The sequence below is a fragment of the Leopardus geoffroyi genome, chromosome C3 (assembly GCF_018350155.1).
Source record: "Leopardus geoffroyi isolate Oge1 chromosome C3, O.geoffroyi_Oge1_pat1.0, whole genome shotgun sequence".
Taxonomy (NCBI): Eukaryota; Metazoa; Chordata; class Mammalia; order Carnivora; family Felidae; genus Leopardus; species Leopardus geoffroyi.
The window spans coordinates 130,087,543-130,111,400 of record NC_059338.1 but is presented as its reverse complement, the minus strand read 5'-3'; the positions used below and the strand labels follow the sequence as shown (position 1 = coordinate 130,111,400).

Sequence of the window (23,858 nt, the reverse complement as noted above, 5' to 3'; positions counted from 1 at the left end):
TATTGTCTTCCAGATAAGCACTGTGAAGCGAACACAGATAATACTGTGTATTATTAAACTTTATGACTCCCTCCAACTTCATAGGTAAAAATGCGAGCCAGTCAGTTTGAATTTCATTCTCTTATGAACTTTTTAAGTGATCATAGGCTGCTCTCAATCCTGCTTATGTCCTGGTCCTAAACCAGTTTAGATCAATGACTATTTATATGACTCTTCAAGATTCAGAAAGAAAGATTTAATTTCTCAAGTTGCAATCCATTCTAGTAGATTAAAATTAAAAAAATTTTAGGGGCGCCTGGGTGGCGCAGTCGGTTAAGCGTCCGACTTCAGCCAGGTCACGATCTCGCGGTCCGTGAGTTCGAGCCCTGCGTCAGGCTCTGGGCTGATGGCTCAGAGCCTGGAGCCTGTTTCCGATTCTGTGTCTCCCTCTCTCTCTGCCCCTCCCCGGTTCATGCTCTGTCTCTCTCTGTCCCAAAAATAAATAAACGTTGAAAAAAAAAATTAAAAAAAAAATTTTAACATAACAGCTTTATTGCTATTTAATTCACATGTAAATTCACCCTGGTAAAAAATAAAAAACAAAAACAGCTTCACTCTCGTAAAGTGTGTAATTCGCTGGATTTTAGTATATTCAGAGTTGTGCAACCATCGCTGTTATCTAATTTTAGAACATTTTCCTTATCCTCAGAAGGAGCCCTGTTACCCATTAATAGCACTCCTTGTTTCCTCCCTCCCCACAGTCCGTGACAACCACCTAGTCTACTTTTTGTCTCTGTGGATTTGCCTCTTTGTCTGTTTTGGACATTCCATATAAATGGAATCATACAGTATGTGGCCTTTTGTGACTGACTCCTTTCACTTGGCACAATGTTTTCAAAGATCATCCACAATGTGGTAGCTTTCAGCACTCCATTCCTTATTTTATTTTTGGTAAGATATGCATAACAACATTTATCATTTTAATAGTTCGTGAGTGTACAATTCAGTAGCATTAAATATATTCATCGTGTTGTCAACCCATCACCACTATCTATACCCCCAAATTTTTCATCCTCCCCAATGTAAATTCTATACCCATTAAACAATAACTCTACCTTCCTACCTCCCCCAACCTCTGGTAACCTCTCTTCTACTTTCTGTCTGTGAATTGCCTGTTCTAGGCACCCCATAGAAAGGGAATCAGACAATATTTGTCTCTCTGTGTCTAGCTGATTTCACAAAGCATAATGTTTTCAAGGTTCATTCATTTTGTAGCATATAGTCCATTTGTTTTCTGTGGCTGAATAGTATTCCACGGCATGTATGCATCACATTTTGAATGTATTTTATATAAGTAAGGTTGAGGTGAAACATTTTTAAAACTGTTTTTGTTTGTTTGTTTGTTTATTTATTTAGAACGAGCAGAGGAGGGACAAAGAGAGAGGAGAGAGAGAATCCCAAGCAGGCTCCTGCTCCACACTGAACCCGATGCAGGGCTCGATGCCACGACTGAGATCATGACCTGAGCCAAAATCTAGAGTTGCATGCTTAACCAACTGAGCCACCCACGTGCCCCTAAGACTGTCTTTATAAAACAAGAAGTTTTTCATTATATTTTAGCAGCATACATCCCCCTGTAAACTCATTTTCCTTCCATAGAGATTTGTTCATTCATTCACTAATTCAGCAAACATTTATTGAGCAACTTCCTTGCTCCCAACTCCAGGGTAGAATGCAAAGGAGAATAAAGAATGGTCTCTATTTCCAATGAGCCAACAGTGGAAAAGGAAAAAAGGGAGGCAATTAACAATTACTGGTTGCTACAGCAATAGGAAGGGCCTATTCGTTCTGAGGAGGTCAGGGAATGTTTCCTTTGAGAAATAATGATTGACTTGAGCATTAAAGAATGAGGTTGGACAAGTGTGGTGGGAGGGGGATGACCTTCCAGGTAGGGTGAAAGCACAGGTAAAGAAAGTCATGAGAGTCTGGGTGGCTTAGTCGGTTAAGCATTGACTTCAGTTCAGGTCATGATGTCATGGTTGGTGAGCTCGTGCCATACTTTGGGTAAGATCAAGCCCCACTTTGTGTGTGCACAAGGCCTGCTTCAGGTGAGCACGAGTCCCGCTTCTGTCTCTCTCTGCCTCTCTCTCTCTCTGACCCTTGCTCACTCTTCCCCCTCTTTCAAAAGAAAGAAAGAAAGAAAGAAAGAAAGAAAATCATGAGACATATGAGGAAGCATGGTGCATTTACATGGTGTCTTTGAGGTTGTTATCATATGAAGTATCACATTGGGGATCTGTAGTACAATGCTGGTCACAAAACCAAAGGTGAGCAGACCCTGTCCCTGGAGGCCTTTACTATATAATACAGATGGGAACTTATGAGAGGCCCAACTAAGTCAGAGGCAGTGGAAATGAAGTGGGGGATAGATTCAAAGAATATTTAGTGACATTGAATAGATGGGAGTTGGTGATAAATTCCATTTGACCAATGAAAAGGAAGAAGTACATAGGATTACAAAGATAACAGCCTCAGGGACCTAGAGGGGAGTGAGGAGTTTGGTTAGAGACCTAAATGTGGTTTGTAAACACCTTAAATTACATTTTAAGTAAACTTGGACTAGGTCCAAAGCTTTCAAAAGGCTCCAGAAAAGGTAGATTAAGTGTTCTGCTCTCCCTTCAAAGTCCAGTTCAATTTTCCCATTTGAGCTCTTAAATATGGAATCTCTTGTACTGTTGCTGACACATCACTGGATCAGGTTCCCTTCCCTTCCCTTCCCTTCCCTTCCCTTCCCTTCCCTTCCCTTCCCTTCCCTTCCCTTCCCTTCCCTTCCCTTCCCTTCCCTCCCCTCCCCTCCCCTCCCCTCCCCTCCCCTCCCCTCCCCTTCCCTTCCCTTTCATTGTCAAATTGGTTTCCATACAACACCCAGTGCTCATCCCAAGAAGTGCCCTCCTCAACGCCCATCACCCACTTTCCCCTCTCCTTCACCTCCCATCTACCCTCAGTTTGTTCTCAGTATTTAAGAGTCTCTTATGGTTTGCCTCTTTCCCTCTCTGTAACTCTCCCCCCCCCCCGCCCCCCACTGGATCAGGTTTCTATTCCTCTCCCTTCCTCTCAGTCCTCCCTTCCCCCTCTGTTTCCTTGCAATATTCTTTTACAAATTTATGTTGAACCATCCTATGGCTGGCCAGGGAGAGAAGGAGCCCAGGATTTTCTTTCTTTCTTTTTTAAGTTTATTTATTTATTTTGAGAGGTGGGGGGGGGGAGCGCAAGCATGAGCAGGGGAGGGGCAGAGAGAGAGGGAGGGAGGGAGGGAGAGAGAGAGAGAGAGAGAGAGAGAGAGAGAGAGAGGGAGAAAGAAAGAGACAGAGAGAATCCCAAGCAGGCTCTGGGCTATCAGTGCAGAGCCCAACACGGGGCTCAATCTCATGAACCGTGAGATCATGACCTGAGCTTAAATTAAGGATCGGAAGCTTAACCACCACCAAAGCCCCCGGGGGAACCCAGGCCTCTCTATGCAGCACTCCTTTCCCCCCAGTGCTTGCCTGCGTTGTGGTTCCTCCCTGTGTTGGAGAGCTCGTCAGAGCCCAGTGGACACAAAGGAATTCACTTTCTGGCTGGTTCCCTTGGTGAGAGCGCTGCATGGAACCAGCAGATGCCTCACAAGGAGGAAAAGCTGTTGTTAGGGTAGGAAATGCGGGTAATTGGCGTGCTGTCTTCCGCCTGCTGACGCTGCCCTGAAAACAAGCTGCCATAGAGTTCAGCTATGCTTTCTGCACACAGGCTCTGTTCTTCTTTGGGAATTAGAAACACACTGATCTGAGCTGCAAAAGCTGATGGTTGGAGACAGTCCAATTGCATATATCATCTGAGAGGCTCTAACTAACGTATTGTTCTGTCAGCGGGGCCACCAGGGTGGTGACCGAGCTGGCTTTTGACTGCCGCTTTTCCTCTGCTGGGACCCAGAATTTCAGTAGCACAGTGCTGGGCCCAGGAAACCCAGGGGACTCAGAGAGTCAATGCGTGTCTGTCTCCTTTGCCAGAATGCAAGCTTTCTGAGGACAGGGGAGTGGAGTTTACTTTTGTACATTTGTGTTTCCCAAAGCACCTTGCCTCCTGTTCTTCCAGAGAAAAGGTAGTTCAAGTCCATTTACTTAATTGGCCTGGTTCTGAGAAAGTGGCATCATCGCGTTCTCCCTTTCCCGGCCCATTCTCAGGTGAGCTGATAGGGCTTGGAGCAGGTGTTCATGTTACCAATTTCCCAGGATCTCTCTCAAGAGGGCAGACACAGGATTGCCTTCTCCTTGGTGTCTGGGGATGGCTAAGGGATCAGCTGAAGAGGAAAGAGCTTACCTCCCCTTGGGGTCTGGGGGACACACTAATATTTCATGCTTTCCCACAAGGCTGAAGCTGGAGAACATGACTTTCACTTGGTGACCTGATGACCCCGGAGGGAACGCCCTCCCCAAGCTTGCTGGCTCACCAAAGGCCCACCTCCAACCCTTTATTGGTCTGCTTGTGTGCCAGAGCCCCCATCAGCCTGAGCTTCTCTGCTCGAATGGCTGCGGTTGGGGTGTGGGACACAGAGTCATGAACAAGGAAAGAGCCACAGCCACTGGCTACAAAAACCAAGCGGGGCATCGGGTCCAGGTGACTCTCCAAAGCAAACTCCTTCCACAGACAAGGTAAGAAAGAAATTTTACCAAGAAAAAAAAAATCATGAACATTCTTAAGAGGAAGAAATTAGAGCTTTCAGGAGGTTTTATGGAACTAAAGAATTATGGTTTTTTGAAGAAATTCAATAGATGCATTTTGAGCACTTATTTCTGTAAAAAGAAAACACCTTTTGCTGAGCATTTTGAGGAGTATAATGATGACTGAGATTGCCCTTCTCTTAAGGAGTTTATAATCTGCTGAAGAAAAGAGACTAAAACAAGTAGAAGTGGAGAAAGAAGGATGACAGAAGAGCTTACATGAAGTAAGAAACAGTGTTTTTGCTCGTAGGAGCCATTAGTTCTTTTTAAATTTTTTTTTAATGTTTATTTATTTATTTTGAGAGAGAGAGAGGCAGAGCATGAGCAGGGGAGGAGCAGAGAGAGAGACACAGAATCCGAAACAGGCTCCAGGCTCTGAACGGTCAGCTCAGAGCCCGACGCGGGGCTCGAACTCACGGACCGCGAGATCATGACCTGAGCCGAAGCCGGACGCTCAGCCGACTGAGACACCCAGGCGCCCCCTTTTTAATTTGTTTAATGTTTATTTTTGAGAGACAGAGCACGTGCGAGGGAGGGGCAGAGAGAGAGACACACAGCATTTGAAGCCAGCTCCAGGCTGTCAGCACAGAGCCCGAGGTGGGGCTCAAACCCACAAACTGTGAGATCATGGTCTGAGCCGTAGTCCGACACTTAACCGACTGAGCCGCCTAGGTGCCCCTGGGAGCCATTTGTTCTAAATGTCAGGGGAGGGCAGCCTCAACAGAGGGAGCACGGTTTCAGCTGGGTTTCAGGAGATGGGAGGGTCGCAGCTGGGGGCCAGCAGAGAGGGCAGATGGGGCTGTGAATCCTGGGCTGGAGGAAGAGACTAGCGAGGCTGGAGCGACATCATGGCAGATGAGTTTGGAAAGTGGTTTGGAGTCAAATGGAAGAGGGTCTTGATCGCTGTGGTGATACATGCACCACGCATGATGTCAGCCCTGTGAGGGGTTTCACAGGTGAAGAAGCAGTGTGAGGAACCCGGATGTTGGTATCAGGTGGACTTAGGTTTAGAGTCCTATTACACCCCTCAGAGCCCTGTGGCCTTGGAAGGCCCTTCTGTAATGGTATTGCTGAAGTGAGAAGAGAAGTGCTGGAGGGACTGGGAATAATGTACATGGGGTGTTTGGTAGGTCATGGTCACTCGGTGTAAGTCTGCTGCATGAAGAAACGACTCAGAGGGAGGTACGGGTATTTTATCTGATGTTATAGTTGGAATGTTTGAGGTTGAAAGAGTTTAACTAGCTCGTCTAAGCTGCCTGAGCAAGTAAGGATTCAGGTCCGGATTCTAGCCCAGAGCCCACATTCTTCCCTTCGAAATGTACTGCTTCATGGAGTGAAAGGTCAACCCGAGGAGGGCAGTATATCATGGTGTGTGTCACTGTCCTCAAGGAGTTGACCATCCACCCCTTCTAACATGGGAAGATAGACTGTGAGCGTTGTGGTGCTGGAGGGGCTCAGAGGAGACGCGGTCCCTGCGAGAGGCCGGGGTGATGGGGGCATCCCTGGATTTCTCTGAAGAGCGGGAATGCCGGGGTGGTGCCGGCTGTGAGTGCTGCCCATGATGCAAGGCGGGTGACAGGCCCGGTCCTCTCAGCCAACTTGGAAAGACTCTGAAGGGCACCTCAGCCTTCCAGCTGCCGTGCCCCCACCCTTGCTCAGCTGAGGCCCTCCTTAAGGCCGCATCGCAGCTCAGCTGCGCTCTCCTCCCTTTCCTGCTGCTTTCCCCCAACCTACTGCAGGTGCTGACCTCAGAGCACTCCTTGACAGACATCTGCAAGCTTACCGCTATCTCAGTCAGCTTCCTGGGGGATCCCCACTTGTGATATCCAGATTCAGATAATAACTTATAGCTTTGGACTGGGGTTGAGTCTACAAAGGTCAGACCACTCCCTAGGTGCTGGGGCTAAGAGGACAGAGATCAGCGTGGAAGGTGGATGAATGCCCAAAAGCCCACTCTCTTACAGGACCTGCAACCTGTCTGGGTCCACCACCTTTGATCTATCCCCTTGAAATTCTTGTCTGGGATAGACATTCTCTCTTAGGCCTGGTGAGAGGAGCAGAGTATTTGTGTGTGTGGGGGGGGGGGCGGGGGGGAGCTGACAGCAGTGATCAGGAGGAGGGAGGAGGGTCAGTGGAGGCACCCATCTTTCAAATGCGCCTGGAGCTGCTCTGTGGGATGAGGACAAGTGCAAAGCGTGGGAAATGAAAGCTGGAAGGCGCTGGTTGGGAATGAGGTACCACACGGAGTCGGAAGGAGAATCAGATTCTAGGAAGGGCATTCTAGTGATCTCAGTCTTTTGAGATCCTTTTATACTCCGAAGGAATGCTGATGTGCAAAATGGAGAGCTCAACATCTGCTAACCTCCACCAGGAAAGTTCCATTGGGATGTCTTTTCTAGAGTTTGGGTGATGAAAGAAGCAAGTTATTCTTTATTCCATTTTATGCATATAAAGCTGTAATTTTTAAGACTGAGATTCCCTGCCCCCACTCCACTATTGGAAGCACTATCTTAGTATTAAGCCAGCAGCCTGAGGTGTTTTGATGTGAACCTGGAAAATCTGGCTGGCCAGGGCTGTGAGGGTCCCTTCACTGCTGAGCAGCTCCTGGAACTCAGGGACTCCAGGAACTGTCCTTACACACCAGTGACAGGAGTGTGCACACCTGGTTTGTCTGTGGTTATACAAACTTAGCACTTGAATATCCAGTGAGTTTTCTGTGTGGCTCTCTGACCTTCCCCTGGCTGAGTTCTCATGGGCAAATGCTGGCCAGTTGGAAAGCCAAGACTCGGCAGGGGACTGGGTCCCACTTGGGCATGACCTCCGAACATCCTTCTTCAAAGCTGTGTTGGAAAGGGTCTGCCCTGGCCCTGTGAATGCACAGGACCCTGTTTCTTCTTATTTTTAGGGCACTGAAACAGTGGGTGTACATTATATAATGAGGAGGTCACAGGTTTGGAGCTGTGTTCTAGAAATATTTGGCTTTGTCTCTCTGGCAAGTCCTAGCAGCAGCAATAGAAAGGGCAGACTGGGGGCAGGAAGAACAGTTTGGAGGCTCCCGTGATCCCCTGCCTGGTAGTTACCAGGAGCCAAATTAGAATGACGGTGAAGGGACTGGAAAAGAGGGGATCATTTGAGAGACACTGGAGGCAGAACGTGTGGGAGGTTAACAGTGGCTTCCACAGAGAGAAGTCGGCTTTCAGCCCTGGGTGCGCAGTGGTTGATGATGCCATTAGAATAAACTGGGAAGCCTGTTCTCACAAACCCTATGAGACACACTTCAAAAATAGACCTGGTTTCAAATTCTAGCTTTGTTACTACTAGCTGTGAGGGTGCCATTGGATATACGTTACCTCATGGAGTCTGATTTGTTTTTTTTAACTTGTAAATCTGGGATGATGATGAATACTTCATAGAGTTATTTATTGTAAAGAATAGATTTAATGAGAAGATGTCATGAAGCATGTACAGTGGGGCACCAACAATCAGGCCCTCAAAAGGTAGAGACCGGGTAGAGTCTGATTGGTGCAATGTATGAGATTGGGGGTGTGGTGGTAGGATGCACAGTGAAAGTGTGAACAGTTCTGGTTAAGTTGTTCAGGGAAGACCCATAGAGGAGTCAAGGGTTTGTGCTGATGTTTCTTTAGATCTTCAATGTGTTAGAAGTCCAATTCTCTCAAGCACAGAAATAAATTGATTTATAAAATGGTCTCTCTTTTTTTTTTTTTTTTTAAGAGTAGGTGCAAACAACAAGGATGAATACTGTTGATAATCTCTTTTATCCTTGCATAATGTTGGGATCATTTCCCTCCTTTTATTACCTTTTTAGCAGCAGCTGTTAATTTTTTTTAAAGGAAGATTAAACCATAGTGACATTTATTGTTTAACAAGAACATTTCAACCATGTTATTAAGAACGCAAGCTTTTCCCAACTTTCTGCTTCCCCATTCTTGTTGGGTTCTGTTCTTAGGCTTGTTGCCTCATGGTTTCAACATGGTTGCCACAGTGCAAGGCATCACACCTACATTCAAGACAGATGAAAGAGGAAGGTGCAGCAACACTGAGTTCTCTGCTATCTATCCCTTTTATTAGGAAAGCAAAAACCTTTCCAGAAGACTTGGCAAAGTTTCACTGACCAGAATTAGGTCACATGGTCACCTGCAAGGATTAAAAGACTCTGAGAAAGCAAAAATCTAGCCAAGAGGAATGAGATTGCCTGAAAACAATTCCCTACCTTAGTAGTAAGGTTTTAGGTAGCTGGGATTTCAGCATAAGATTTTGGCAAACTTAGAATTCTGGTTTATCCAGTGATTTATCATTTAACTGTAGATCAACAGACATTTTCATGGCTGAGTAGGTAACTCTCTGTTTTCTAGGAGGTAAGAGAGTTGAAAGACTATTTTAGAAGAAGAAATATGTTTGCCTTTTTGGTTTACCAGGACTTACAGAGGCTTTAATTCTCTTTCTTTTACTCCCTTTTTTTTTCTTTTTTATTTCAGTAAACAAATACTCGGTCTTTCCACCCAGATAATAACTCAAAAATACTCGTGGACTTCAAGATCAAACTTTGTTGTTTCTGTTTAAATGTATCTATGAGTTCAGTGGTAGGCTCAATGGCACGCAAAGCTGAAACAACCGGAAGGAGGACCACGAAGCCAGTCCCACCTTGTGCGGGAAGGGGTTTGTGCAGGAGTGATTAGCAGCTGCCCTCTTTTGCCCTCAGGCCTGATGGCCAGGCCCAGGCACCTCCTCATAAAGGAAAACTTTCTTGACCTTCATGATTCAGCTGAAGATAGCTTAAGGGCTTACAGATCAGTACAGTGGTCTAACCGTCAAAACCTGTGATAAAATGAATTAGAAAAAGAGTACATTTGATGTGATAGTGACCTTAGACTCAGGGATAAGAGAAGTTATTATAATAACTTCAAACACCTCTGGAATAATTAAGCCTGAATTAGTGAAATGAATGACCAAATAGTTACTTTTGTGAAGAGGCAATTAAAAAATACCAAAAACAAAAGTCTGAAGATGCACAGTGGTGATGGCTGCACAAGAGAATGCCACTGAACTATACATTTAACACTCGTTAAAATGGTAAATTTCTGTTATATATATTTTACCATGATAAAAAAAAATCTCCTGAGTGTAGTCTTGTTGAGAGACCTGCTCTAATGAATAGACAGAAAATTTGTAAAGAGGAAAGCGCATCATTGCACATTCCCTTCACCACATGCTCAGTACACATCTTGATCACAGAATTCCTGGAGTTTGGGCCTCTATACCCAGTGGCATTCTCTCCACTGTTCCCATCTCGCAAGCCCATCAGGTCCACCATGTCTCAAACTAAATTCCATGTCTTCAGGCCATCTGGGCATAGCTCCTCCTATCTTCCCTGTCTTAGTTAAGGACTCTAACTAGCGCTCAATGGCTCAAGCCTGAGCCCTGGATTCCATTCTGGAATCCTACTGTTCCTTTATTCTCCATACCAAATCACCACATTGGGTTAATTCTGTCTCCTCAGTGTTGCTCTAATCCGTCCATTTTTTCTTCCCCTCGACAGTTGCCACTCTGAGGCAAATAAAGAATCAGGAACTCTCATCTCATACTGAGTACCTGGCATCCATTTGCCATCCACTTAATCCTAAATGCCTGAAAATATTTCAAGGTGTTAAGAAGTAATTAAAGTTTTTATTGTGGTAAGAACACAGCATGAAATTTACCCTCTTAAAAGACTGTTAAGGTCACAATACAGTACTGTTATCTACAGGCACAATGTTGTACAACAGATCTCTAGAACTTACTCATCTTGCCTAACTGAAACTTTATTCTTGTTTATTAGAAACCATTCTTTTTCTTTTAGATTTTATTTATTTATTTTGAGAGAGAGAGAGAGCACGCGTGAGTGCGCGAAAGCAAGCACACAAGCGGGGGAGGGGCAGAGAGAAGGAGACACAGAATCCCAAGCAGGCTCCATGCCATCAGCACAGAACCTGATGCAGGGCTTGAACTCATGAACAGTGAGATCATGACCTAAGCTGAGATCAAGAGTTGGAAGCTTAACTTACTGAGCCACCCAGGTGCCCCTACAAATCATTTTCTTAATCAAGGTGGATTACCTATTTTCCTTCTTGGATATATTATCTATTAACTTGGCCAACTGCTTTTACAAAGGCTCTCAGTCATAATTTTTGCCAAGTAGAAATGAGTGACATCTGAACAGGATTTCTACACATGCTTAAAACTTCTTACTCTTCCACAAACATTCATTTCCGCCCCCTCCCCCACATATAGCTTACTAATATTAATATGATAAGTGTCATGTCCTCAAAGCATGTTGCAGAAGATGGCTTTCTTTCATCAGCAAGTGAGTGGTCCAAGTGGGCAAGGTTATGTCAGTTTTATTAATTCATTCATCAGTCTTACTGGACATATGTATGTATCAGGCACTGGTGGGTAGAGACATGGGACAAAGTCCCCACCCGCAAGGAATGTACAGCCTGGTAATAGAGACAGATTTGAAACACAAATGGCTCATGCAGTAAAGGGGTAAAAATCAAGCAGCGTGGCTTGGAGTCATCGAGGAGGGACATTCCTTGGAGTTTGGGAAAGGTTCCCAGAGTGAGAAAGTAAAGATGTCTAGAGTTGAGATCAGCGCTGACTCCACATCAAGCCCTTTTTCCATTTCAACTAAGAATGTAGTCAGTGTCACAGGCACTGGATTTTGAGAATCTCATTATTTTAATCTGTGTTTCCCTGGCTACAAGTCAGGTTGAACATCTTTAATGGTTATTGACCATTGTGTATTTCTCTTCTGTTTATTGTCTATTCTTGCCATTTGTAGAAAATCTCAGTGTTGAAGATAAACCCTCTGAGGCCGATAGGGAACTTGTCTGATGCTCTTTGAGGGATTAATTTCCTAAATCCCACACACATCTCTTGACAAAAATAAGGATCAGGATGTTTTCCTAAAAGCCCCCTTGCTTCCTGCCAATCTCTGCCTTCTCTCTTCGCTGAATCGGGTTTCCTCTTCTAGCCTGGTGGTGGCTGAGGAAGGTCAGCAGGACGTGCAGATGCTGCTGTCGTCTTTAATGGCATAGTTTTGTTTTCTTTTTCCTGTCAAAACTAGGGGAGAAATACTACACAGATGGACAGAGTTATGTGTAGGCTTACAAATGTGAGCACATCTGATAAAACAGAAGCATTTGAGTGTGCAGATCTTAAAAGAATGAGGTCCAATTTCATATGTGGTTTGAGAAATGGCTATAGATAAACCACTACATGGATTTGAGAATGACCCTCATTCAAGTCATGGACAATGCATTACCTTCAACCTTAGATATCAGTGTTTTGTTTCAAGTAACCCCGAGGACTCAACCTTCATATTTTGCCTGATAGCAGTCAGAACAACTTTGCAATGTGCCTTGTGTTCTAACCTTTTGGTGGCTAGAGGACAGACTCAGAGCTGCTGAGATGTAGGGGAAAGGGACACCCAGGACTTGGAGCCCCAGGTACCTGGGTGGGACTCTTGGCTCTGCTAGTTAGCTGTGTTTTGTCAAACAGTTCTCTTCTCCCACCTTGGCCTTGGGTTTCTTGTATGCAAAGTGGGGAAAATGCTTCCTAGTTCCCTTAGGTATTACAAGGATCAAATAATATTGTGATACCAGATGTTAGTATGTGTTGTATGCATTTTTTTCTACTTTCTCTTCTTTACCTAACTGTAGTTGGTACCTCATACTTGTACACTGCTTGATTATATAGGCAATGGTTCTCAAGGCATGGTCCCCTGGCCAGCGGCATCAGCATCACTTGGAAACAAATTAGAGACGCAAATTCTCAGAACTACTAAATCAGAAACTGGGTGGGGCTCAGCAATGTTTTACCTCCAGATGATTCTAATGCTCACTGAAGTTTGAAAACCACTGAAATAGAGTTTCCTTCCTGTTGTGGTCTATATAGAATGAGATTTGGTGAGAAGAAAAAAAAATTGTGTGTGTTTTCATGATATAAAAGCTATTTAAAGTCCAGGGAGGTGACTTTCATCTCATGTCAGGTTTTCCTTAAAATAGTGAGTGAAATATGTTTCAAACAGGAGAATTTTTTCCTGTTTTTCTATTGAAGAAAAGCACCCAAGTTCAGCTGAATGCAGGATTTGAGAGAAGCTATCAAGATGTATACCCTGAACTGAGCAGATAACTTCTTATCATCTTTCTTTATAAATATTAATGAACTTATACACTAATGGATGCTACTGGAAGATCTGACGTTATGGTATTTTGCTATGCTATTTCTGATTAAATGTATTTTAATTTCATTGAAAGACAGAGCCATTTGCCTATGTTCATAATCATAGTGATTAAACATAATAGCTAGGTCCATTAACACATTTCTGCATATCAGTGAACATCCTGATGCTCTACCTGGATCTGGAAGTTTGTTCCTACAACCAAGAGTATAATCATTGTGGCAAATCTGTGTCAGGCTCATTTCTCGTACACTTTAATTGTATCTTCTTATTATACAGTTTTTGTGAGTAATAGACATTAATGAACAGTTGTACCTAGTATGAGTGTTCCGTATTCAAGCATGCCTAAGCTTCTAATGAGAAATGCATCAACGCTCACTAGTGTATCTTCTAATCAGTAAGAGCCCCGATTTTTATTGTCTGTCCTTTGCTTTTGAGAAAGAACTCATTTAACTATTTGAGGTCCAACTGATTCTATATGCAGAATGCATTCCTTAGTGCAGGAGGATCTGATGCTTAATGAACAAAGAATTTCATTTCAATGAATTTAAATAAACACCAGTTAAGTACTATTAAAAATATTCAAGAAAACAATTTAGGCGATGTAAACAAACTTTGTTTAACACTTCAAAAAGTGAACAGTCTCCCTCTGGAGAACTACAAAATAGGGTAGAAGTCGGGATGCTTTTATAGGTTAAAATATAAAGAACAGGAATGAGGAAAAATAGAAAGTATCTGATTGGTTGGGGCCACGACACTCAACCTTGTTTGGTGTGAGCAGACCCAGAGTTGGCTTGGGGTGTGGGGATTGGCCGACTGGATGTATTGTGTTTCTGGTCAAATGGAACATTTACAGGGATCCAGAAGTTATTGAAGTTCTGGTTTGTTGACATAGCACCCTAGGCAAAGGAGGCTCCATCTTGGGCTTAGAATGTTCTTCCTTTCTTTTCCTTCCTTTCCTTCCTTCCTTCCTTCCTTCCTTCCTTCCTTCCTTCCCTCTATCTCTATCTCTACCTCTATCTCTATCTCTATCTCTCTTTCTCTCTTTCAAGTTCTGATTTGTTGACATAGCACCCCAGGCAAAGGAGGCTCTATTGTTGGCTTAGAATGTTTGCTTTTCTTTTTCTTTTTTCCTTTTCCTTTCCTTTCTTTCTCTTCTTTTTTAGAGCGAGAGGGCACAAGTGAGTAAGGGGCAGAGAGACACAGACCGGGTGGGGGAGAGAGAGAGAAAAGCGGGGCTCACTTGGGGCTTGTGTTTTTCCCCAAAGCGGGGCATGAGCTCACCCGAAGCAGGGCTCACCTGAGACGGGACATGAGCTCACCTGATGTGGGACTCAAACTCACCAACTGCGAGATCATGACCTGAGCTGAAGTCAGATGCTTAATGACTGAGCCACCCAGGCACCTGAAAGTTATTTCAACAGTAACATAACAAATGTTTGATGAAAGAATAAGTAAAAATTGCTGGTAACGTTGAGACTATTAAATGTAATAGTTACCTACTAGATGTTGAGAGTCTACCGCATGTTGGGGAGTTGACTGAAGTTCTCTACTTTGATAAAAACACTAAGAGGCAGGTATTATTCCCATTTTACAGACACGAAAACTCTCCTCACAGTGTACCAAAATGGACATGTGCTGTTTGGTGCTGGCACAGCCAATTAACAGGGAGACAACTCATAAGGAAGTGTGTAGCTGGTTCCATAAACTGGCATCTGAGAAAGTGGCATGGCTGAATTGAAGCCTTTTTATGCTTCTCTATTTGAACTAATATCCTCAATTCAGCTGACATGTTTGTCAAAGTGCACCAGTAAACTGTGTATGTCTAAGCATGCTGCTGGTCTGGGGAGACTGACAAAGAACCATGATTCAGTGCAATGGAGAGCTCAGGTTTTGCAGGGCATGGAGGGGTCAGGCAGTGTAGTGAACACATAGGCCACATTAAAATTCCTGAAAGCTTGTCTTTAAAAAAAAAAAAACAAAGGGTGGGGGGAGTGCCTTGCTGACTTTAATTGGTAGAGCATGTGACTCTTGATCTCAGGGTTATAAGTTCGAGCCTCACGTTGGGTGTAGAGATTACTTAAAAATAAAATCTTTAAAAAAGTAAAAAATAAAAGTAAAACTCCTTAAAGAGCAGGGTAGCAAATAGGCTTACAGTGCTTCCTTTATAATTTACTAAGGTAGTCTTCAGAATGTCAGCACAAATACAGGTAAATTGCTGATAGCTGGAGTGAGCCAATGGAAACTCAAAAATACAGTGTAGGGTCTTCTCTTTTGTGAAGGAAAATATAGATCTGATTATTAGAAAAAATGCAGTTCTTTCTATACACAAAAATCCTAATGGAAGAAAACCAAATCGTAAAGTACGTAAATACTGGGAAATGACGTGGACAGTGAGAAATGAAAAATTATGCTGAGTCCCCCACCTTACTTTGTATCATGACAAACAGATGTAGATAGCATCAAACCTTATTTTGGGCACAGATGCACTGCATTCTTTGCGGCTTTCTTGTGTTCAGATTACTTCCCAAATTCTTGCTTGGTCTCAGAGGACTGAGGAGTAAGAAACAGATTTAAGAGACACTTGTCTATCCTTTTAAATGTTCCATAGATTTGAATGTTTCTAACCTTTGCTTTTCTTTGGCCCAATTATCTGATGTAAAACTGTTTTCAAAATGCTAGGTCTAGCCCTTAAGGGATGGAGTCCACACCTGTTGGCTCTACAACAATGCTATGTGTGAGCATCTTTTTGGTTTTTATCAATCTCAGCAGCAGCTACGTGATTCCAGGTACTGGCTCCCGCGGTCAGAAGCTGTTGTTAGACCGTGCCCAGAACTGGAGAATTTTAGATGATCTTTGGCTTTTCCCCTTTGCTTCTACTTTGACTGCATGGGAATATGATATTTATCAGATTCTTTTCTTCCAAATATGTGCCATCAATGGCAGGAATGTGACTTACATTCCTGAAATAAAGACCTCTGTTGCTTTCCTTTGAACAAATATCATAATTCCATCAAATGTTCGATACAGTTCTTGATGTTTCATGAATGAGTTTGCTTGGGGCAAGGATGGGAATAAGAAAAGACTTGTACATCAATGCTGTCATATCTTTTGCTGAGTCTATCTCTCCCTCCACATCTTCTCTCCAAAATTCTCGGCAAAGATTGATACACTATCATAGTAAGCAAACTGCTTTACCAATCACTAGCCGAACAAAGGTTAGGCCCTCACTCTTGTGTTAATTCTAATACTTGACCTAAATCAGATTTGGGATTCAAGAGAATACTGAAGAAACTATATGGAACACTGTGATGAAGTATCAAAAGACCATTACAGTATCTAAATCTTTTAAGTCTTTTAGGCACAATGTGCAATTTCTAGGTTAATTCTTGAGATCAAGTTCAAGCGCACACACACACACACAGAATTCATTTATGACATGCTTCTGACTCCAAAATACCATTTAAATGTGAAACTTTAGTTAATATTTAATATTTTCTGAGGTTCAAAAATATCATAAATACCTGACTAAAAGTCATGAAACAGTAGAGTATAAATTATTCAGAACTTTTAATAAACTTTACTATAGTTAAATCGACCAAGTGTCCTTAAGGAACTTACGAAAATGGGTTCATTCAACCCATACTGTTACTTTCAATTTCATCATATTTTCTACTTTTTTATGGTTGATGAGGATGACAGTGTGGAGTAATGATAACCAACATATGAAATGAAATAGCACATTGAGAGTCAGATCTGGGACTAATATAATTTTTTTAACATTTTGGCAGGTAGCCTCAGGCAAATCATTAACTGGAGAATTCTTTCCTAGGGATCTCATAAGAATCTAACAAGTCATTGATGTGAAAGTTCTTTGTAAAGCCAATGTCTCACATCATACTGTACAGAAAATGGCATTTTAGTGTAGAGAAGGAACTCTGTTAAGTGTTCACCACTGAGGAAAGAATATAATCTGATCTGTGGCATAACCTTTAAAAAGGGGCCTTTATAGTGGGATCTATTTTTTTTTTTTAAACTTTTAATGTTTATTTTTGAGAGTGTGGAAGAGAGTGAGCGAGCATGGGAGGGGCAGAGACAGACACAGAATCTGAAGCAGGCTCCAGGCTCTGAGCTATCAGCACAGAGCCCAATGCGGGGCTCAAACTCACAGATCGTGAGATCATGACCTATGCCAAAGTCGGATGTTCAACTGACTGAGCCACCCAGTCGCCCCTCACTGTATTTTTTTTAATGCGTTTGAGACAGAGAAATTAAAATTTTTTTCCTAGTTCCTCCAATTGGTAAAAGCTAACACAACAGTTATTATGCACCAGGCACTGTACTAAGCACTTAACATGAATGAGCTCATTTCTCCTTCACCACCACGCGGCGAAGTGTGTGCTAAGTGCTACGGTTATGTCCATTTTACAAATGAGGAAACCAGGGTCTGGGCTTGAGAAAAATCCACCATTAATCATGACCGTAGCCAGAATTTTATCCATATCCATTCATTCAGCAGTAGTCATTTTATTCTATATGTTTTGTTATTTGCTCCTACTCCCATAAATGAGACTCCTATAGAGGCTAGTGCAGAACACTGAAGTACTTTTCAGTACTTTTGGGGTACGAAGGAAATGCTGGACCACAAACCTGGGATCATGAAACTCAGCCTGCTGAACTGCTGGGTTCCTGTACTGGCGAAATATGCCACGTGTACAGCCACATAGTAAGTTGGAAAGAGGAGGCTACACAAGTTTCCGAAGCATGGGAGGAGGGCCGCGAGTTGCACTGAGCGTATGCCTGGGGAGCCTGCTTACCATAGCTCCCGAAATAGCTATTGCATTAAAAGGGCATGTAGAATATTTTCCAGACTTCCCAACCACAAAGACTTCACCCCAGCTTTGGCTTCGGCCATCAAAACTTGTGGTTTGGACATGAAACTGGAATCAATAATCTTTCTTGCACCCTGTACCTTTGCCGCCTGCTCCAAAACAGCGTGTTCTGTGTTCCATTCTTTTAGGATTTACTAGGAGATTAATCATTTAAGTTGATAAATCTGTTACAACTTAAGAGGTGATAACTTTATGCATTATTTATGTTGGGGTCTCCAATACCTTAGCCTTCAACAGGAGTGACTAATTTGGGAATTTAAGAGCACCACAGCAGCTCCCTGGGAAGCCGTTTTGGAGGTGGTCCTTTTATTATATACCTCATTGGCAGCTCGCGGTGCGTCAAGGCTGCCTAGGCCAGCATCGGATGGCCTCAAAGGGAGCCCGGGGGCTGGAAATTCTAGTGGCAGTAAGCTTATTCAACTGCACAGTGTGCTTAAGCTTCCAGAAATGTGTCTAAACAGGGGCCACAGCGAAATATTAATTTATCTGGGGCACAATGATCCAAAAACTTTAATTAATTGAAAAGTACCCAAGCAGGAGGGGGATTTACTCCAACTCTGGGTTTTCCTTAAAAACAGGAGCAGACCTAAAACCCCAGATAAGGCCCTAATACAAATAATGAAGGCACTCAGCAGAAAAACGAATCTTATTTTACAAAATTATCTGAAACGCCCAGGAAGAAAGAAATGCAGAAAGAAATAACATCACGGTATGAGTACCTCCTAACGATGTGGCTTCTCTGAGCATTTTACACCCCATTTCTATTGTTAATTTTTCAGCAGATCTTTCTTTTAATACAACCACCATCAAAAAATTCCACATAATTTACTCACAAAGGAAACACACCTGCAACTTTATTAATAACCAACTTTTTTTTTTTTATTAGAGCAGATACAGTTGTGAAAACTGTACATTATACATTTTGGTTTCAAGGATTATAAATAAAGGAACTCACAGGTAGGGAGTTCTTTTTCACAGCAAGAAACTTTAAATAAACAAGGTCATGTTTTATTAAGTACATTGGCAGACTTCATGTGCTGTCCAAAATGTAGAGTACAGTATAACAACCCATTAGAAAGAGCCTTTCATGTAAAATACAGCTGTGCACATTTTAGAAAAATACCAACAATTTGAGCTTTGTTTTTAAAAAAGCTTATAAATCATACACATATTTATAAATGGAACATGCTGACTTTATAAACATATCCTTTAGTTATCTGTTACCCATTATTTCCAAAGCATTACACGTTTTAAATAAACACTTAATAAGATTAAATATTTTGTTTTATTTTTTAAAAAAAATCCGCTTTCCCAGCATCAAGAGCTATGGGGTTAGGAAGGCGCAGTGAGTGTACGGAGACTGACACAGGAGCTGAAACGTTTCTTGGCTAAAAAAAACGTACTTCCTAAATTTAAAAGTCAAAGCAAAATGTAAAAAATAAATAAATATACAAGTTGTAATTTTCATTTGCTCTCTATCTGCTTTCTTCTTTATTCCACATCGGTCACACCCAGGATTCTCAATATATTGCACTTCTGCAAGAAACACCACTGGGTTACTGCCCTGCAGGGGACAAAGCATTCAGTCCACACCTGTGCTAACCTGTGAATTGTCTCTTCTGCATTGAAAAGGTAGCAAACAAGGTAACGAGAATCTGATTAAACCATGCAGACTGTGAAAAATATTTAGGAATAGCTAGCTCCTTCTCCACGATGTAATGTCTTACAGAGATTTAAGATACCTTTCCTCCCCTGATTTCTTTTTAAATAATTATTTTTATAAAGACCACGTAGTGTCTCTAAGTAAGCATGCGTTTGAGTAATAAAGGATAAATTATAAAACAGCAAAAAAAAAATCAGAATATGTCAGAATAACAAAGGACTGCAAAAGACAAATATTTAAATAAAAACGTCTAAACCTTTAAAATGTGAAATAAAATTACGAAAGGACTTTGAAGGACACGAAAGGCATAAAATCGAGAAGCAGAGGTTTAACAAAGCTTTATGCTCTACCTGAATGTATTCAACAAAAATTTAAGTTGGAGGAAAAAAAAAAAGATTAGAGCAGTTATTAATAGCATCTTGCTTAACTTTCATGGGAATTAACATAGTCACTGACAAGATTTTATTTGGTTGTAAAGTACGTCAGCAATGAAACTGAATCCTTTAAACACCGATTACTGCAATCCATGCAACACTTTGACTAGACTTCTTAGAATTCTGTTGTCTTTCAGCTTTTAAAATTTAGCACCTCCTAAGTGCATAAATAATTCATCTCGGTAATGTTAAAAATATTTCAATTTTTTTCTTAGGAAGGTATAATGCCTTCACATCGCTAAATTTTAAACAGCCTGTTACAGGTTTTGGAAGACTGCATGACATGAAAACAATGATGTATTGCTATCGAAATGAACACATCTTCTCTAGAATTGTGTCGTTTCTTTTCCTTGAGATGCAACAAGTGTGTTTCATCCAGCCGGGACCACACGTTGTAGAGGACTATACATCCTACTTCAATAAACGGCAAAAATGAACATAGTCGTGCACAAGCCAACGAAACGTTCTCTCCCAGAACATTCCAGGAGATGTTAAAGCAGCAGGTCACGGCATAAGACTGGTGAGTGATGCTGCTACCTATTTCTTCCAATGAGACAGGAGTGAGCGTTGGAACTGTGGCCACAGCAACACAATCCTCCGACCGCATTCCTCGGGCAGTCGCTCGTTTCCCCAGCTCCCTACTAAAAACGTCCGATGGCAAAATAGTAAGGCAGCTGTTGACTTCCATCAAGAAAAAAAAAAAAAAAAAAATGCAGCTCCATACATTTCCAGTTTAGTCACACTCTGCTAGGACAGATGGAGTAGCCAATGCCAAGAACTTCGCCGGATGGGGCTGCTTCAGCAGATTTTAAAAAAGAATGATTATTAAGTTTTGCTCTCCAACACGGCTGCTTGCTTCAGCTCCCAGAGGACCCCAAAGCCACAAAGCATTCCCAGGGGAACATGAACAGGTCCTCTGGCTGAATTTTCCAAGTGTCATCTCTTTCGCGATCCCATCCTAATTCCAAGCCTCCTTCCCTGAGTCTGAGTCTGACTGGGGTGTGCCATTTAAAGGGCTGATGACGCCACGGCAGGGAAGTGTGGGCTAACACCGCTAGTTGTCATGACTTCACTGAGGGGTCAAAACAGTTATATCATTAAGTAACTATGTTGAATCACATTCAGGCACAGCCAAAATGAAAGTGAAGGACAATATGCAGTTGTTAAAAAAAAAAAAAAATAAATTTGAATATGGGAAAAGAACGTTAGAAACTGAGATTTTTATGTAGAAATTAAGGCTATTCTTACCTTTCCTAATTCCAATCAAGTTAGAAAGTGAACAAAAAGAATGGCCAACCCGATATTCAACAGCATGACAAGGACAATCATGACTGAATTAGGGCCCTGGAAATGAACAGAACAAAACAAGGCATAACGTTTCCATGTTAACATCAATATGTAAACTAGCTCATAAAATCGATTACCAAAAATACAAAAAAACTCAACCCCGTTGCAGTAAATATGGCATGAACAAATGACAACAGCTCCAAAAAGTATAAACTAAAAATAGCAAAGCCGTATTTAGATGGAGCCGTCTCTGCACTTTCACTATGAAATGACTCCAGTCTTGATTTAATCTAAGAAAAGGACTTACAAATAATCTCAACATTCACCTCAAAACATTCGACAACAGTCTGGGTGAGAGAGAGTTTGCCACACTGGGGTCAGGAACTAATGGAAAGTGGGCATGACTTTTTGTTAAGGCATAATTTAGATGAGGAAGAATTGTTTCTTCATGAAGGCAGTTGGAAAGTAAGAATAAGATCTTTAGGATACTGAGGCCTCTCGGGAAAAATTTAGGAAAACTCGAAATGAGGGTCTCTCTTTTTCCTGGTCGTATTTTTCGACACCACCACATCCTGGAAGTAAAAATTGCGAGCAGGAAGTTGAAAACTTGCAGAAATTATTTTACAGGTCTAATTCTTTACGTCTTTTCTCACGGCCACAGCATTTCAGAAATCAAGTTCTATTTGATGAACTGCAGACTCCTATTTTGATAAATAAGGCTACAACAAATACCAGCTAGCCAAGGTACCCAAACTTTGTTTACTTGTTTAAACAAAAGGCAACCTTATGACCCATCTTTTCAGAGCTGCTCGTGCTTGGCCATTTTTATTACAGAGACATGATCTTGGTATTTACTATTAAAATAGAGTCTAATTCTTAAGTAGTATTAAATGTGTTCTAAACTGGCTTTAGGTGGGTGGCGTCGGTATTTTAATTCTTATTTCACAGATGAGGAAACAGTTGTGTGATTTTTGGTGGGGGGTGTTAAGGAAGGAAGACTGGAACTGTTATTGGTCCACTGCTCATGTCACAAGGTCTAGAGCTTGGGTCATATACCCTTCTGGGAGGCTTCCTCCCCAGATGGGCCCACAACCTCAGAGGCAGAGGTCAGAGTGTCCTGGTCGTTGTCTATCCTGACACTTCATACTTTGTCACTTCTTGTTGAATTCTGTCTTTGTCCTAGACTGAGTTCCACAGTGGCCCTGCATTGATGACCACTGTGTGCCCACGCATACGGATTGTCCAATTCATTCAGGTTTCCATTATGGACACCTACTATCATCTGGTACTTTTCCAGGTACTGTGGGTGTGGTAGTTGACCTTATGAATTCATCATCTTAAATGATGAACAGGGTGATTAGTAAAGTCAGGGTGGTTGAGAAAAGGAAGTAAACACGGGTTGAGATAGGGAGTATTAGGAAGAAGAAAAACCCTAGTTCCTAAACCCCAAGTAAATGGGAGGAAAAAGCAACATTTACTGCACGTCTTTATATACCAGGCAGTGGGCTAAGCATTTCTGGGTAGGTTATTTCTTCTTCACAGGTGATTAGGAGTTCCATTTCACAGAGCTCTGAGAGGGTAAGTTTCTTGCCCGAGGTTACTCATCCAGTTTAAACAAATTACAGAACTAAAATTAAACTTTGTCTACTTCAGAGCCCCCTTTTTTCACCACATCCCTATTATAGCCACAGGACTTAGTTTAAAAATAATTAATTTCTAATCAAGTTCTTAAAAATGGCATTTTCATCTATACCCTATGATTTCATGGTAGCAGAAAAAAAACATCAAATCTTGATAGAATACAACTATTCTAGAAGAACAGTTGGTCCTAAGTTACCAGAAGGGTCCTAATCTATGTAACTCATCAATAATGATTAACCTAAAATGTATAATGTAAGAAACATTTATACCTCAGAAAATAATTGAAATAATCTTTTAACATTGTAACTCAGCATGGAAATTAAGGAAATGCTATTACTATCACAAACTTTGATTAGATTTTGCTCAGGAGTATGTTAAGGAGTTTGGATTCACTTAACTCTTCTGAGTCAGTGGATTTAATTTATAATTCCCAAAGACCATGATATGAAAGGCAAGGAAAAGTATATGGGGTCAGAACAACATAATGTAGAGTTCAGTGTTTTATAGCGGACCGAGGAAAAGCAGACTAACAGAGAAAGTGCCTTTGGTGAATCTAACTTCAAAAGTTTAAGGTGAGTCTGGACTTTTTACTTCCCATTTCATAAATCCATACAAGTTCCCTGAATTTATCTTTTTGAATTGGTTAGCATTTTTGGATGGATACATATGTATATATTGAACACCTAACATATATTTATTTATCCAACTAGGACAACTCTATTTATGAAGCCATTAAAAAAATTTTTTTTTCAACGTTTATTTATTTTTGGGACAGAGAGAGACAGAGCATGAATGAGGGAGGGGCAGAGAGAGAGGGAGACACAGAATCGGAAACAGGCTCCAGGCTCTGAGCCATCAGCCCAGAGCCTGACGCGGGGCTCGAACTCACGGACCGCGAGATCGTGACCTGGCTCAAGTCGGATGCCCAACCGACTGCGCCACCCAGGCGCCCCTATGAAGCCATTTTTA

At 42.0% G+C, this 23,858-nt stretch overlaps 1 protein-coding gene across 4 annotated transcripts in view; it reads right to left on the bottom strand.

Annotated features, from left to right (window-relative positions):
• Positions 1-18,721: 18,721 nt before the first annotated feature.
• The window catches only part of JPH1 (junctophilin 1), an 84,816-nt gene continuing 79,679 nt past the window's right edge, over positions 18,722-23,858 (bottom strand). Inside the window, exons 5-6 of one of the 4 annotated variants that reach the window (XM_045454845.1) lie at positions 21,210-21,305; positions 18,722-21,033 (exon numbers count right to left, since the gene is read on the bottom strand). In XM_045454845.1, the coding sequence (XP_045310801.1) occupies positions 21,225-21,305 (81 nt within the window). In that variant the 3' untranslated portion in view covers positions 18,722-21,033; positions 21,210-21,224. The remainder of the gene's footprint in view (positions 21,034-21,209; positions 21,306-23,858) is intronic. The other 3 variants (XM_045454847.1, XM_045454846.1, XM_045454848.1) reach the window with 3 other exon arrangements.